At 47.0% G+C, this 13,558-nt stretch overlaps 1 protein-coding gene across 4 annotated transcripts in view; it reads right to left on the reverse strand.

The window, feature by feature from the left end:
• Window positions 1-13,072, reverse strand: part of ANKLE1 (ankyrin repeat and LEM domain containing 1) — a 54,364-nt gene extending 41,292 nt beyond the window's left edge. The window contains exons 1-4 of one of the 4 annotated variants that reach the window (XM_069741200.1): window positions 12,449-13,063; window positions 1,091-1,243; window positions 318-423; window positions 135-234 (exon numbers count right to left, since the gene is read on the reverse strand). In XM_069741200.1, coding sequence (XP_069597301.1) covers window positions 135-234; window positions 318-423; window positions 1,091-1,243; window positions 12,449-12,501 — 412 coding nt within the window. In that variant the 5' untranslated portion in view covers window positions 12,502-13,063. Of the gene's footprint in view, window positions 1-122; window positions 235-317; window positions 424-1,090; window positions 1,244-12,448 lie in introns of all 4 variants that reach the window. The other 3 variants (XM_069741191.1, XM_069741213.1, XM_069741206.1) reach the window with 3 other exon arrangements.
• Window positions 13,073-13,558: the final 486 nt, after the last annotated feature.

The following is a 13,558-nucleotide window of genomic DNA, read 5'->3' on the forward strand; positions in this document are numbered from 1 at the left end:
TGGCCATATTGATGAAAAAGTAAAAAAAATTATGGCTCTGGGAAGAAGGAAGGGGAGCAAAACAATAGAAACCCAAAAACGGAAAATGGCACGGGGATGAAGGGGTTAACAGTAAACATTACCATCCATTTCACCTGTGTATCCATCAGAGATTCTTTCTGTGTATTCCTGAAGCGCTACAACACACCTTCTGTTATTCTCCATTAAAGCCAAGTCTAATGCTGTATTTCCATCCTGTGATAAAAGGCACACAACTGAAAAGGCTCTCAATGGAATTCAAGAAAGAAATGTAATTTGTGGGACCAAAAAGAACTAACCTGATCCTGAATAAATGGGTCTCCACCTTTCTGCAACAGGAAGATAAGAGCCTTACAACATCCCCAAGAAGATGCTACATGCACTGGTGTCAGATCATCTATAGATCTAAATACATAAAAGTAAAAAAGAAGGGGTATATAGGTTGTCACAGGGTAGAAGATCACACAAGAACTGTAAGCATTCAGAGCAGGATAGAAATTGCATGTCAAGAGGTATGAAAAGGAAGATCACAACAAAATTAAAATAAGTATTTGCGTGTCAGGCTAGAGAGAACTAATGAATCTTTCTATTTTAAATACTTACAGGGCCCACAGTGGGTCATTTTGTAAATGTTTTAAAAATCGGCAGTAATAACCGACTATTAATTTTCCCATTTGATAAAATTATGGCATATTCAGTTTCTTCCTGAATGCTGGTGCTATGGCCACCCATTTATCAAGCGCAGTTCCTTGCACACTGTGCATAGACAACTTTGAAGGCATGCCTTCATTCTCAACATCATTGTTCTCCTAGAGTAATGTCATGACCTAGGTTCATGCCATATCTTTTCAGATTTTAAAAACTCTCCACGAATTGGAACAAAGCTATTATCTATACATACACATTACATGAAAGGTAACCTTTCCCTTTAAGAATCACACATATCAAAAAAACATCTCAGAGTTCACAAGGATTGCTTTCTTTAGGTGGTATGAAACAGAATTACTATGCTCTATCAATCAGCTCACAGGATAACCAGTGACAAAGACTATGTATCTTTACCGACACATACCTGACATTCGGATTTCCACTGTGCTGTAATAGCAGTTTTAGACATCTCAGGGCACACTCACTTTCCTTCCCTGAAGCAAGGTGAATGGCAGCAATGCCATTGGGAAGGACAAAATTTGGGTCTGCTCCACATTTTAAGAGATTTTCAACTTCCCTGAGGGTAAAAAAATATATATATATATTTCCACAAAGCCTGTAGCCCTAGCGTAATTATGTGAGGGATGGTTGGAATCCGTTCAAAAATAAATATAACAGAATGAAGGAAACCAGTTAAATCAACCTAAATTATAAGGCCGGGGGTCACACTAGAGAGCTTTACGGACGTATGAGAGGCGCAAAAATAATGTAAAAAAAAAATAAGGGAAATGAAATGGTTTACTGTATGTAAACCATGTCTCATATCCTGTCGGGTTTGATAAGGAGATAGCAAAAGCCGGCAATTGAATTACCGGCTTTTAACCTATCTTGATGGCTTTTGCACCTGCACTTGGGGACACTTTCAAAGTTTTCCCAATTTTTCAGACTGACTGACCTTCATTTATTAAAGGGAACCTGTCACCTGAATTTGGCGGGACCGGTTTTCGGTCATATGGGCGGAGTTTTCGGGTGTTTGATTCACCCTTTCCTTACCCGCCAGCTGCACGCTGGCCGCAATATTGGATTGAAGTTCATTCTATGTCCTCCGTAGTACACGCCTGCGCAAGGCAATCTTGGGCAAAAACTCCGCCCATATGACCGAAAATCGGTCCCGCCAAATTCAGGTGACAGGTTCTCTTTAAAGTAATGATGGCCGCTCGTTTTTCTTTACTTAGCTGCTTTTTTCTTGCCATAATACAAATTCTAACAATCTGTTCAGTAGGACTATCAGCTGTGTATCCACCAGACTTCTGCACAACACAACTGATGGTCCCAACCCCATTTATAAGGCAAGAAATCCCACTTAATAAAATCTGACAGGGCACACCTGTGAAGTGAAAACCATTTCCGGTGACTACCTCTTGAAGCTCATCAAGAGAATGCCAAGAGTGTGCAAAGCAGTCATCAAAGCAAAAGGTGGCTACTTTGAAGAACCTAGAATTTAAGACATATTTTCAGTTGTTTCACACTTTTTTTGTTAAGTATATAATTCTATATATCTATACTATATAATTGTCTACGGGTCACTTCCGCCTTTCTGTCTGTCTTTCTGTCTATAATGGAAATCCCAAGTCGCTGATTGGTCGCGGTAAAACAGCCATGACCAATCAGTGACGGCGGAAAAATGGCCGCTCCTTACTCCCCGCATTCAGTGCCCGCTCCATACTCTCCTCCAGTCAGCGCTCACACAGGGTTAATGGCAGCGCTAACGGACTGCGTTATGCAGCATCAATAGTAAAAAGATCTAATGTTAAAAATAATATAAAAAATCATTATATACTCACCTTCCGCCGCCTTTCCCGCTCCTCGCGACGCTCCAGTGACGGCTCCATGCATTGCGATCTCGCGAGATGATGACGTAGCGGTCTCATGAAACCGCTACATCATCATCTCGCGAGACCGCAATGCACTAGAGACCGGAGCGTCGGGCCAACGGAAGGGGAGTATATAAATATTTTTTATTTTAATTCTTTTTTGTAACAGGGATATGCCCACATTGCTATATATATACTGCGTAGGCTGTGCAATGTACTGCGTGGGCTGTGCAATATACTACGTGGCCGGCCGCGAACAATCAGCGACAGGCGCAGTCCGGCCGCGAATTGGCGCAGGATTTGAACCACGCTTCGCTAACTGGTCGCGGCCGGCCGAATCCTGTGTAATCAATGTATTATTCTAAAATCGTCATAAATAAACTACATACATATTCTAGAATACCCGATGCGTTAGAATCGGGCCACCATCTAGTATGTGTATGTGTATATAATATAACGCTGGGAGCGTCACTCTGTCCGAAGCCTTTATAGACTGCGCAAGCGCCGGCGCAGTCTGGGCCTCACAGAGTGACGCTCCCGGGAGATCGCGGTATGCGTTCACACTGAATGCACACCGCGATCTCCAACAGAGAAGCAGGGACCGCCAGGAGGGTGAGTATCGGCCATATTCACCTGTCCCCCGTTCCACCGCTGAGCGCCGCCATCTTCCCGGTCTTTGGCCTGTGACCTTCAGTTCAGAGGGCGCGATGACGCGCTTAATGCGCGCCGGCACCGCCCTCTGACTGAACAGTCACAGCCAGGAGACCGGGAAGATGGCGGCGCGCAGCGCTGGAACGTGACAGACAGGTGAGTATATTAAGTGCTGGGGGGCCTGAGCTGGCAGCGATACCGGCACCTGACCCCCACAGCGCGCCGGTGTCCCCGCCTGCTCAGGCCCCCGGATGGGTGCAGCACATGACAGGATGGGGACGCAGGATGGGGACGCAGGATGGGTGCAGCACATACCAGGATGGGGACGCAGGATGGGTGCAGCACATACCAGGATGGGGACGCAGGATGGGTACAGCACATACCAGGATGGGGACGCAGGATGGGTACAGCACATACCAGGATGGGGACGCAGGATGGGTACAGCACATACCAGGATGGGGACGCAGGATGGGTACAGCACATACCAGGATGGGGACGCAGGATGGGTACAGCACATACCAGGATGGGGACGCAGGATGGGTACAGCACATACCAGGATGGGGACGCAGGATGGGTGCAGCACATACCAGGATGGGGACGCAGGATGGGGACGCAGGATGGGGGCAGCACATACCAGGATGGGGACGCAGGATGGGTGCAGCACATGACAGGATGGGGGCGCAGGATGGGTGCAGCACATGACAGGATGGGGACGCAGGATGGGTGCAGCACATGACAGGATGGGGACGCAGGATGGGTACAGCACATACCAGGATGGGGACGCAGGATGGGTACAGCACATACCAGGATGGGGACGCAGGATGGGTACAGCACATACCAGGATGGGGACGCAGGATGGGTACAGCACATACCAGGATGGGGACGCAGGATGGGTACAGCACATACCAGGATGGGGACGCAGGATGGGTACAGCACATACCAGGATGGGGACGCAGGATGGGTACAGCACATACCAGGATGGGGACGCAGGATGGGTACAGCACATACCAGGATGGGGACGCAGGATGAGTGCAGCACATTCCAGGATGGGGACGCAGGATGGGGACGCAGGATGGGGGCAGCACATACCAGGATGGGGACGCAGGATGGGTGCAGCACATGACAGGATGGGGGCGCAGGATGGGTGCAGCACATGACAGGATGGGGATGCAGGATGGGTGCAGCACATGACAGGATGGGGATGCAGGATGGGGACGCAGGATGGGTGCAGCACATACCAGGATGGGGACGCAGGATAGGTGCAGCACATGACAGGATGGGGACGCAGGATGGAGCAGCACATATCAGGATGGAGACCATATACCAATATAAATGCTCGCCACCCGGGCGTAAAACGGGTTCAATAGCTAATATATATATAGTTATGACTTGTATTGTTTAAGATTATTGTACTTGTTTTCATTATGTATACCCCTCCTCACATGTAAAGCGCCATGGAACAAATGGCGCTATAACAATAAATAAAATAATAATAATAATAGCAAAATACAAGGAAACTAAAGACAAATGTTACCAATACACCCATCGGACAGCGCCATCCAAAGGACAGCGACATAGGAGTATAATAGCTATTTTTTGCCCTATGCAGAGCGTATAGGGGACATATGCAGTGGCATGTAAAAGTTAGGGTACCCCTGGTGAAAATTACTGTTATTGTGAACAGTTAATCAAGTTGACGTTGCATTGATCTCCAAAAAGCCTATAAAGGGAAAGTGGGCTGATGAAAACGTTTGGGCACCCAGCAATGTTAGTACCTAGTACTACCCCCTTTTGAAAGTATCACAGATTGTAAATGGTTTTTGTAGCCAGCAGAGAGTTTTTCTATTCTTGCTTGAGGGATTTTCATCCATTCTTCCTTGGAAAATTGTTCCAGTTCTGTGAGATTCCTGGGTCATCTTACATACACTGCTCTTTTGAGGTCTAGCCACAGATTTTCAGGAAACTATGAGGGCCATTGTAAAATGGAATGGGCATTAGGTGACTATAACTTTTTGTCATTTTTAAATAAAAAAAGTAAAAGAGTGTTTTTTTTTTCAAATAATGGACTTTATTCTGGCTGTGTGTTTATTTTCAATAGATCTATTGGATTAGTAATGCATAGGTGTCTTATAGACACTTCTCCATTACTAACCCCTGGGCTTGATGTCACCAGACAGTACAAAAGTGGTATCAACCCCATTTACCACCGCCACAGGGAAAGTGGAAAGAGCAGGGCAAAAAGAAAGAAATGGCGCATCTAATAGATTTGCCTTTTCTGGAGCGGTTGCGGGCTTCTATTTTTAGGCTTGGGGAGGGCAATATCCATGGCCCCTTCCCAGCCTGAGAAAACCAGCCATGTGCTGTCTTTTTTAGCTTGGCTAGATCTCAAAATGGGGGGAGGGGGGCCCCAAAGCAGTTTTTTTTTTAGTATTATTTAAATAATTTAAAAACAGCGTGGTGACCCCTCTATTCTTGGTAACCAGCCATGCTAAAACTGACAGCTGAGGGTTGCAGCCTGCAGTTGACAATTTTGCCTAGCTGGTTATCAAAAATACAGGGGTACCCACGTCATTTTTAAAAAAATGTATTTATACCGTAGGCACCAGCTGATGAATACTCCCATGAGCCGCTGAGTGCTCCTATGAGTGTATAGCACCCGCAGTCGGATTTTCTCCGGAGTCTCGGCTGCTGGGGCAAAATGGTGGACGCATACGCAGTGCACCCGCCGAGATCTGCTGGCCGGGACCCAGCAACAATAGGAAGGTTTTTCCCAACGCATCATGTGCGAAAGATTCAGGAATGCCTCTTATACGAATATTCTTCCTTCTGCTCCTATTTTCCTGGTATTGTGCTGCCTGTAGAGCTACATTAAACTGTTGCTGTTTGAGGACTTGCTCATTAAGACAAGAGCATCAACTTGGTCCCAGTTTGCCGACTCTAAGGCCTCAACCCTTTGGCCTATATGTTGGAGGTCTGAACGCGTGCCGGACAGTTCTTCCAAGATGGGTTTCATATTTTGGGCCATCAGTTTTTTCATAAAAGCTCTGGAGCTGCGTCTTCCCATCATGGAGTCACTGTCAAAGTCGTCACCAATGGAATCAGAATCGTCTAAGTTATCTAAAGAAATAGATTTTTTAAGTGACTTTCTTGCAGAAGATTGAGAGGCGTCTGTTTTTTTCTTTAGATATTTATCTAAGTCCACATTTTTTCTGTTCGTATACTGCAGCTTTGTTAGCTATTTTTTCACGTTCTTTTTGTGATTTAACCATAATGAAGGTTCTAATAACGTGAAGGCTATGTTCACAACTTAGACATATGAGAAACTTGTTTAAGAGGACATTATGCTTAGAATTTGAGCGAAGTACCTAGCATGGCCACTAGATGTCGCTGGAGGAGCACAATAATGGGATAATGTGCTGGCTAAGCATTGGAAATGTCAGTTATTTAGAAAACAACAACAACAACAAAAAAACCTCCAAAATAGATGAAAAGACTATTGTCTTTGCAAGGGCTGTTCGAGAGCGAGCTGGTGCAGTGCTGGCATTGTTTTCTGAGTCAGACAGGTTTGCGTTGAAGCTATCATCCTCCACTGCCTTTGATTTCTTGGATGGTTTAGTTTTTTGTTTCACGCCAAAATCTGAACCAGAGTAAGAATCGGAGTTCTTCCTCTTGCGGGGTTTTGCGGTCTTCTTGGATTTTGTCACCTCGTCACCAGAATCTACATGCTTGGTAGCAGCAGTCGATTTGGACGTATTTGGCTTAGACAATGCTTCCATGATGGATGGCTGTTTTTCTTTCTTTGCTGCTGTGGTCTCTGCCTTTTTGACACGTTTTTTTTGGAGCAGCTTTCTTTCCACCAGCTTTCTCTGGTGCAAGATGCAGGTGTAGTGATGCTCACTGACGGTTTACTCACTGCCTCATCATCACTGTCCACTACCACTGACTCCACTGGTTTAGGAAGTTCAGGTGCTTTGTTGTCAGGAACCGTTTCCTTAACTTTGTCTGGACTAGGATCTTTCTTAAGTTTCTTTGCGGCAGGACCTTTAGGCTTTTGTGCTGGTTTGGAAACCTCAAAGGACTCCGTCTGAAACCACACAGGGGTCAAACTGATCATCACTCATCATGTGACTTATTCTTGTCATCATCATCTTAATCCAACACGTATTTCACATTTGCTACAGCACGTCTTGGTTGAGCGACACGTGGAACCACAACCTCGGGTTCAGAGTCACTATATGAATCCATGTGGGGGCTTTCTTTTTTCACTGGCTTGAATGGGAGGGTTGCCGGTTTCTTGCCTTTGGTTGCTTTTGCCTTGGTTCCTGGCTCAGCTTTCACTTTGACCCCATCACCTATATTGAGGATTCTGATGATGACCTATTCTAAACTTTCTACACCTTTTCTGACCCAGTAGATGGCAGCTATAAACTTTACAATAGAACTGCGCAAGGGAAGATTTTATCAGACTCAAGACTTTCTGCTAATGTGGCATTTGTGCATCTTAAAATCTAAATATAGTTTTAAGCTTGTTGGATTTTAGGCACTGTCAAGTTATTTATTACCACCCGCTCCTTTATAATGACGCGAAAGTCACTGTGGGTGTTCGTATTGCTTGCAGCTTTTGTTGACTTTTTTTTTTTCTGTGTGGGTACCTGGTTTTTACTTCGAGACTGTAAAGTTGCATAGATTTTATGAATTGAGAAGGTGAAGTTTTAACTTTGCCCTAGTGTTCTTCCCTTTCCCTTCACAGTTATGAGGCTTCTTTAATCCTTGCGACTGGTAGTTTATACCTTACTCATTTAGTAAATGCCATGTTTAATGCTCTCTGACTTGTTAATCCATGTTTTCCTCATCTAATGTACAGGCACTTGCAAATATTTCAATGTTGTTTGTGTTTTGTCAGTGTATTTGTCAAGTTTTAATTGCAGTTTGTAATAAAGACCTACAAAAAAAAAAAAGACTATTGTCTTGTGGTGCAATATAAGGAGGGTTGGGGTGGACCTCAGATATCAGCGCCGGAATATAGTTTATATATTGAAGGCATAGAGAGTAGCCACAAAGGGCAAAACATCCAGATCCCCACGGCTTCGGTATAACTGTCGATGGGTATGAGGCAGCAGGCGGCAGCGCTAGGCACTGCAGATAGGGGAGGAGTGCAGGCCCCGCTTCCCCGCACAGCGAGGTACACAGCCCCACAGCCACAGGGGGATATAAAGTGGCGCCGGAGATCGGTGGGAGAGCCGACGAAGCCCGGAAATCTCTCCACAGACGTACCGGGCAAGACTCACCGCTCAGAGCAGAAGGGCCATAAAGCGTCACCTCTGGAAGGCAGGCAGGCCGCGTCAGGACCACCGCTGAAGATGGCACCGCACTCCGGGGTTCAGCGCTGTGGTCAGGAGGAGGAGACTCCCGCAGATGTTCGCCGGGGCTCCACGCAATCCGCCCGCAGGAGGGAAAAACAGCCTTCGGTGGGATGGAAATTCCAAGCCGACCAGCGCTAGGTAGTTGCCGCTGGTTTCTGTACCGTGAGCCGGGTGAGTGGCACTGTGCAAGCGGGTCTCCAGAGCAGCCGCCGGTTCTCTTGACACTGCCGGTGGGTGATGTAGGGTCTCCTCAGCGACACACCGACCCCCGGTTGCAAAGATAAGAGCCGCGGTCGCCGCTGTATAAAGCGGGCATGAAGAGCCGCTGGTGAATCCTTGGCCCGCTCACACGCCGCAGGTTTTCCTCACTTCACGGCCCTGAGTCTTGTCTGGGGGGATTATTCGGGCCCTGAGGTATGTAGCCGGTGAGGGGGGGGGGGGGTTGTGGGAGGACTTCAGCCGGCCCACCTGACGCTATGTCCCGTCTGAAGGAGGAATGGTCCAAAAGGCGCCACAAGCAGAGGGCGGGCGGGAACTACCTCTGTAAGGCTTCGGGCCTACCTGTAGGCCTCAGACCTCTTCTGAGCCCAAAGTAATAATTTGAGTCCAGGATGGCCAAATAATGTCACTGTGGCTTGAGGGCAGGTAAATACTGCCTTGTATTAGCGTGGATGGGCCCTGTAAAACAGTAGATTGCCCAGATTTTAGCTACTATCCAAGGAGCTCAGGGAAACCACGTCTTGCCTCTCCGGCTGCTGGCCACACCCGACCAATAGGAAGGTTTTTCCTATTGGTTCATTTTGGTCACTGTGATAGACCCCATCACAGTGATCAAAATAAAAAAAAAAGTAAATGAACCCCTCCTTTATCATCCCCTTAGCTAGGGAAAAATAATAAAATAAAGAAAATATATTTATTTCCCTTTTCCCATTATGGTAAAGCTATGTGCACACGTCAGGATTTCGCGTTCAAAAAGTCAAATGGTGCTCCCTCCCTTCCGAGCTCTCCTGTGCGCCTAAACAGTGGTTTACCCCAACATATGGAGCATCAGCGTACTCAGGACAAATTGGACAACAACTTTTGGGGTACAATTTCTCCTGTTACCCTTGGGAAAATAAAAAATTGGGGGCTAAAAAATCATTTCTGTGGAAAAAAAATGAATTTTTACTTTCATGGCTCTGTGTTATAAACTTCTGTGAAGAACTTGGGCGTTCAAAGTGCTCACCACACATCTAGATAAGTTCCTTAGGGGCTCTAGTTTCCAAAATGGGGTTTCTTGTGGGGGGTTTGTACTGTTTAGGAACATCAAGGGCGCTGCAAATGAAACATGATGACCGCAGACCATTCCATCAAAGTCTGCATTCCAAAACATAACTTCCCTTTCGAGCCCCGAAGTGTGCCCAAACAATGGTTTACCCCCACATATGGGGCATCAGTGTACTCAGGATACACTGGACAACAACTTTTGGGGTCCAATTTCTCCTGTTACCCCTTTCCCAGGCTATAAACATCGGCCCCCAGCCATCGGCTTTCCCTCTGCTGGTTACGAAAATTGTGCGGAAGCCCACACAATTTTTTTCAGAAAAATAATCTTTTATTAAATACATGTACAGTAAGCTGCACACACTATTAATTGTATTTGTCACAGACATCTGTATATCTACCTATTCTATGTGTATTTACTGTTGTAATCCATCTCCTCTATCTATTCATGGTCCGAGTGCTGTGCAATTTTTTTCCCAGTCCGATCGTGATCTAGAGGTATGGTTCTACAGGAAGTCGTTTTTCAGTTAGCCCAAAAAAAGCATGAAAAAAAAAACGCACCAAAACATGCGTTTTTGCCGCAGCTACTTTCCTGCCAAGAAATCAGGTTTTGCTGCAGAAAAAAATGCGGCAAAGACACCCAGTGTGTACTTGAGCTTTAACAGAACCTGTCACCACCACCCCATCCCCACCTGGGCGTTTGTAACTAAAAGAGCCACCTTGTGCAGCAGTAATGCTGCATTCTGACAAGGTGGCTCTTTTAGTTCGGGTCCCTGGCACTGCTGAAAGAATAGCTTTTGAAATTTGTCCCTCATACCTGTGAAATCGTCTCGGGGGCATGTCTTTCCCCCCCTAATCCAGACGCCTCCCAGCCGTCACGCATCAAATTAGTACCTTACAAGGCATGCAGAGCTCTTCCGACCAGCAATCCAATGGTCAAAAAGTAATAAACTCAAAAAAAGGAAAAGCAGCACAAAATAATTGAAAAAAAATGGACTTTAATGCGTGAATAGCGTGGCAACGTTTCGGATGTGTTATCCTTTGTCAAGCCTAACAAAGGATAACACATCCGAAACGTTGCCACGCCATTCAGGCATTAAAGTCCACTTTTTTTCAATTATTTTGTGCTGCTTTTCCTTTTTTTTGAATATATATATATATATATATATATATATATATATATATATATATATATATATATATATATATATATATATATATATATATATATATATACACACACACACACACACACTAGATGGTGGCCCGATTCTAACGCATCAGGTATTCTAGAATATGCATGTCCATGTAGTATATTGCCCAGTCACGTAGTATACAGCACAGAGCCACGGAGTATACAGCACAGAGCCACGGAGTATACAGCACAGAGCCACGGAGTATATAACACTGCCTATGTAGTACACAGCACAGAGCCACGCGGTATCTAACACAGCCCACGTAGTATACAGCAGTGTGGGCACCATATCACTGTTAAAAAAAAATAATTAAAATAAAAAAAAAGTTATATACTCACCTCTTGGGGTCCAGCGGAGCTCCGGCTATAGGCGCGCGGCTGCCACCATCTTCTGTTCCCAGGATGCATTGCGAAATTATCCAGATGACTTAGCTGTCTCGCGAGGCCGCTAAGTCTTCTGGGTAATTTCGCAATGCATTGCCGGGAACGGAAGATGGCGGCCGGCGCGAGCGGCTTGGTGGACTACGGAGGGTGAGTATAGCAGGTTTTTTTGTTTTTTTATTATTTTTAACATTACATTTTTTACTATTGATGCAGCACAGGCAGCATCAATAGTAAAAAATTGGGGACACACAGGGTTAATCGCGGCGGTAACGGAGTGCGTTACCCGCGGCATAACGCGGTCCGTTACCGCCGGCATTAACCCTGTGTTAGCGGTGGCTGGACGGGAGTATGCGGGCGCGGGGCACTGACTGCGGGGAGTAAGGAGCAGCCATTTTCTTCCGGACTGTGCCCGTCGCTGATTGGTCGTGGCTGTTTTGCGGCGACCAATCAGCGACTTGGATTTCCATGATAGACAGAGGCCGCGACCAATGAATATCCGTGACAGACAGAAGGACAGACAGAAAGATGGAAGTGGCCCTTTGACAAGTATATAGTACTAGATGGCAGCCCGATTCTAAAGAATCGGGAGTCTAGAATCCATATATACTTGAAATTCGGCAGGAGCTTGAAGAGCAACGTCACTGGGCCCGCCTCCACGCAGTAGAAACTTGCTGTGAGGTAAAAATTCAAAAATCACACCAAAATGGCGGGCGGAGTGTGTCACAGTACGGCACGTTTCTGATTGGTCGCTCGCAGCAGGCGGCAACCAATCAGACACTGGACACTGTTGACGTCACTTATCTCCGGACATTAGCTCCGGACATTAGCTCCGGACATTAGCTCCGGACAAAGCCACGGAAGTTGGCACAAATTGCAGGAAGTAGTATTCTAGGCAATTATATATAAGATATTATATATATATATATAGACACACACTTATATTAAATCAGCTGACAATACCTCACGGTTGCCGCCATGTTACACCTGTGACTGCCTTGCTCGGGCGCTATACACACACACACACACACAGTTACACGCAGTACCGCACTCACTTGGCGTCTTCGTTCTCCACCGCCTCACACAGCTTTTGGGCCAAATCCTCCATCCTGCCATGGGACGCCAGGACTTGTCAGGCAGAATGGCGGGAATTACATGGGCTCGGGGTTCGGGCACAGCTCCATAGCAGTCGCGCGTGGCAGGCCGACTTCCTGGTGGTTCGGTGACACATTCACAGACCGGTGCTGTACAGTGCGGGCACGGCGCTACCTTCTATCCTACACCACACAATGCAGACGGCACAAAGTCAAACTTCCCTCGTTTCCGTTACGGTCTTCTCCCACTACCGGTGACTCCGCCCAGCAGCGCTGCTCCTGCCCAACCTCCGGTGTGCTGTGCCTCCTCAGCCCGGCCGTCAGCGCTGCTCCTGCCCAACCTCCGGTGTGCTGTGCCTCCTCAGCCCGGCCGTCAGCGCTGCTCCTTCCTTGGCCTCCAGTCCTCCCAGCCCGGCCCTCAGCGCCTGAGTCTCCACCGTCTGGCGCGGCACTCTCCGCTTCCCCGGGCCGAGCCTTCCGCCACTCACCGGCGCCTGTGTCACCTCCGCCCACTCACGGCCTTGAAGCCATTCTGTGCTGTAGCGTTGTCTTGTAATGGTTGTATCCGGTGGGAGATGGCAGTTAGAGGCCTCAGGTGTGAGACATGGAGGCGGCCAGAGCTCCCTGCAGCAATGTGGGCGCTGCACATGAAAGCTGCCGCCAGTCATTGATAGAGCTACATGTCCAGACCGGTCCTAGGAGCCAGACCTGTATATAATGGGGCCCTGTGCCCATGGCTCTGTATTATGGCCAGGGATGCCAAGTTTGGGGGATAGTGGGCTTCCTAGAGTCAGAGCAGACTTGTAAGCTAAGAACCTCGTTCAGCTTTGTAAAATTTTGACAAACTGTCCGAGCATCTGCCTTCGGTAGGTGTACACATCCGAAAATGATGCCCGGAGAGCGCATGTTCGCTCTGTCCGCACGATTAGGACGAGGCTGAAGTTGGTTTCTTATTCGTTCAGTTTCTTATTCGGAGCTGAAGGTGATTTCTTAGGCTAGGTTCACACTTGCGTCACACTTGTGCAGTCCATTCAACAAATCCGTTAAACGGACTGCACAACGCAAGTGCCG

This window comes from Ranitomeya imitator, chromosome 1, assembly GCF_032444005.1.
Source record: "Ranitomeya imitator isolate aRanImi1 chromosome 1, aRanImi1.pri, whole genome shotgun sequence".
Lineage (NCBI taxonomy): Eukaryota > Metazoa > Chordata > Amphibia > Anura > Dendrobatidae > Ranitomeya > Ranitomeya imitator.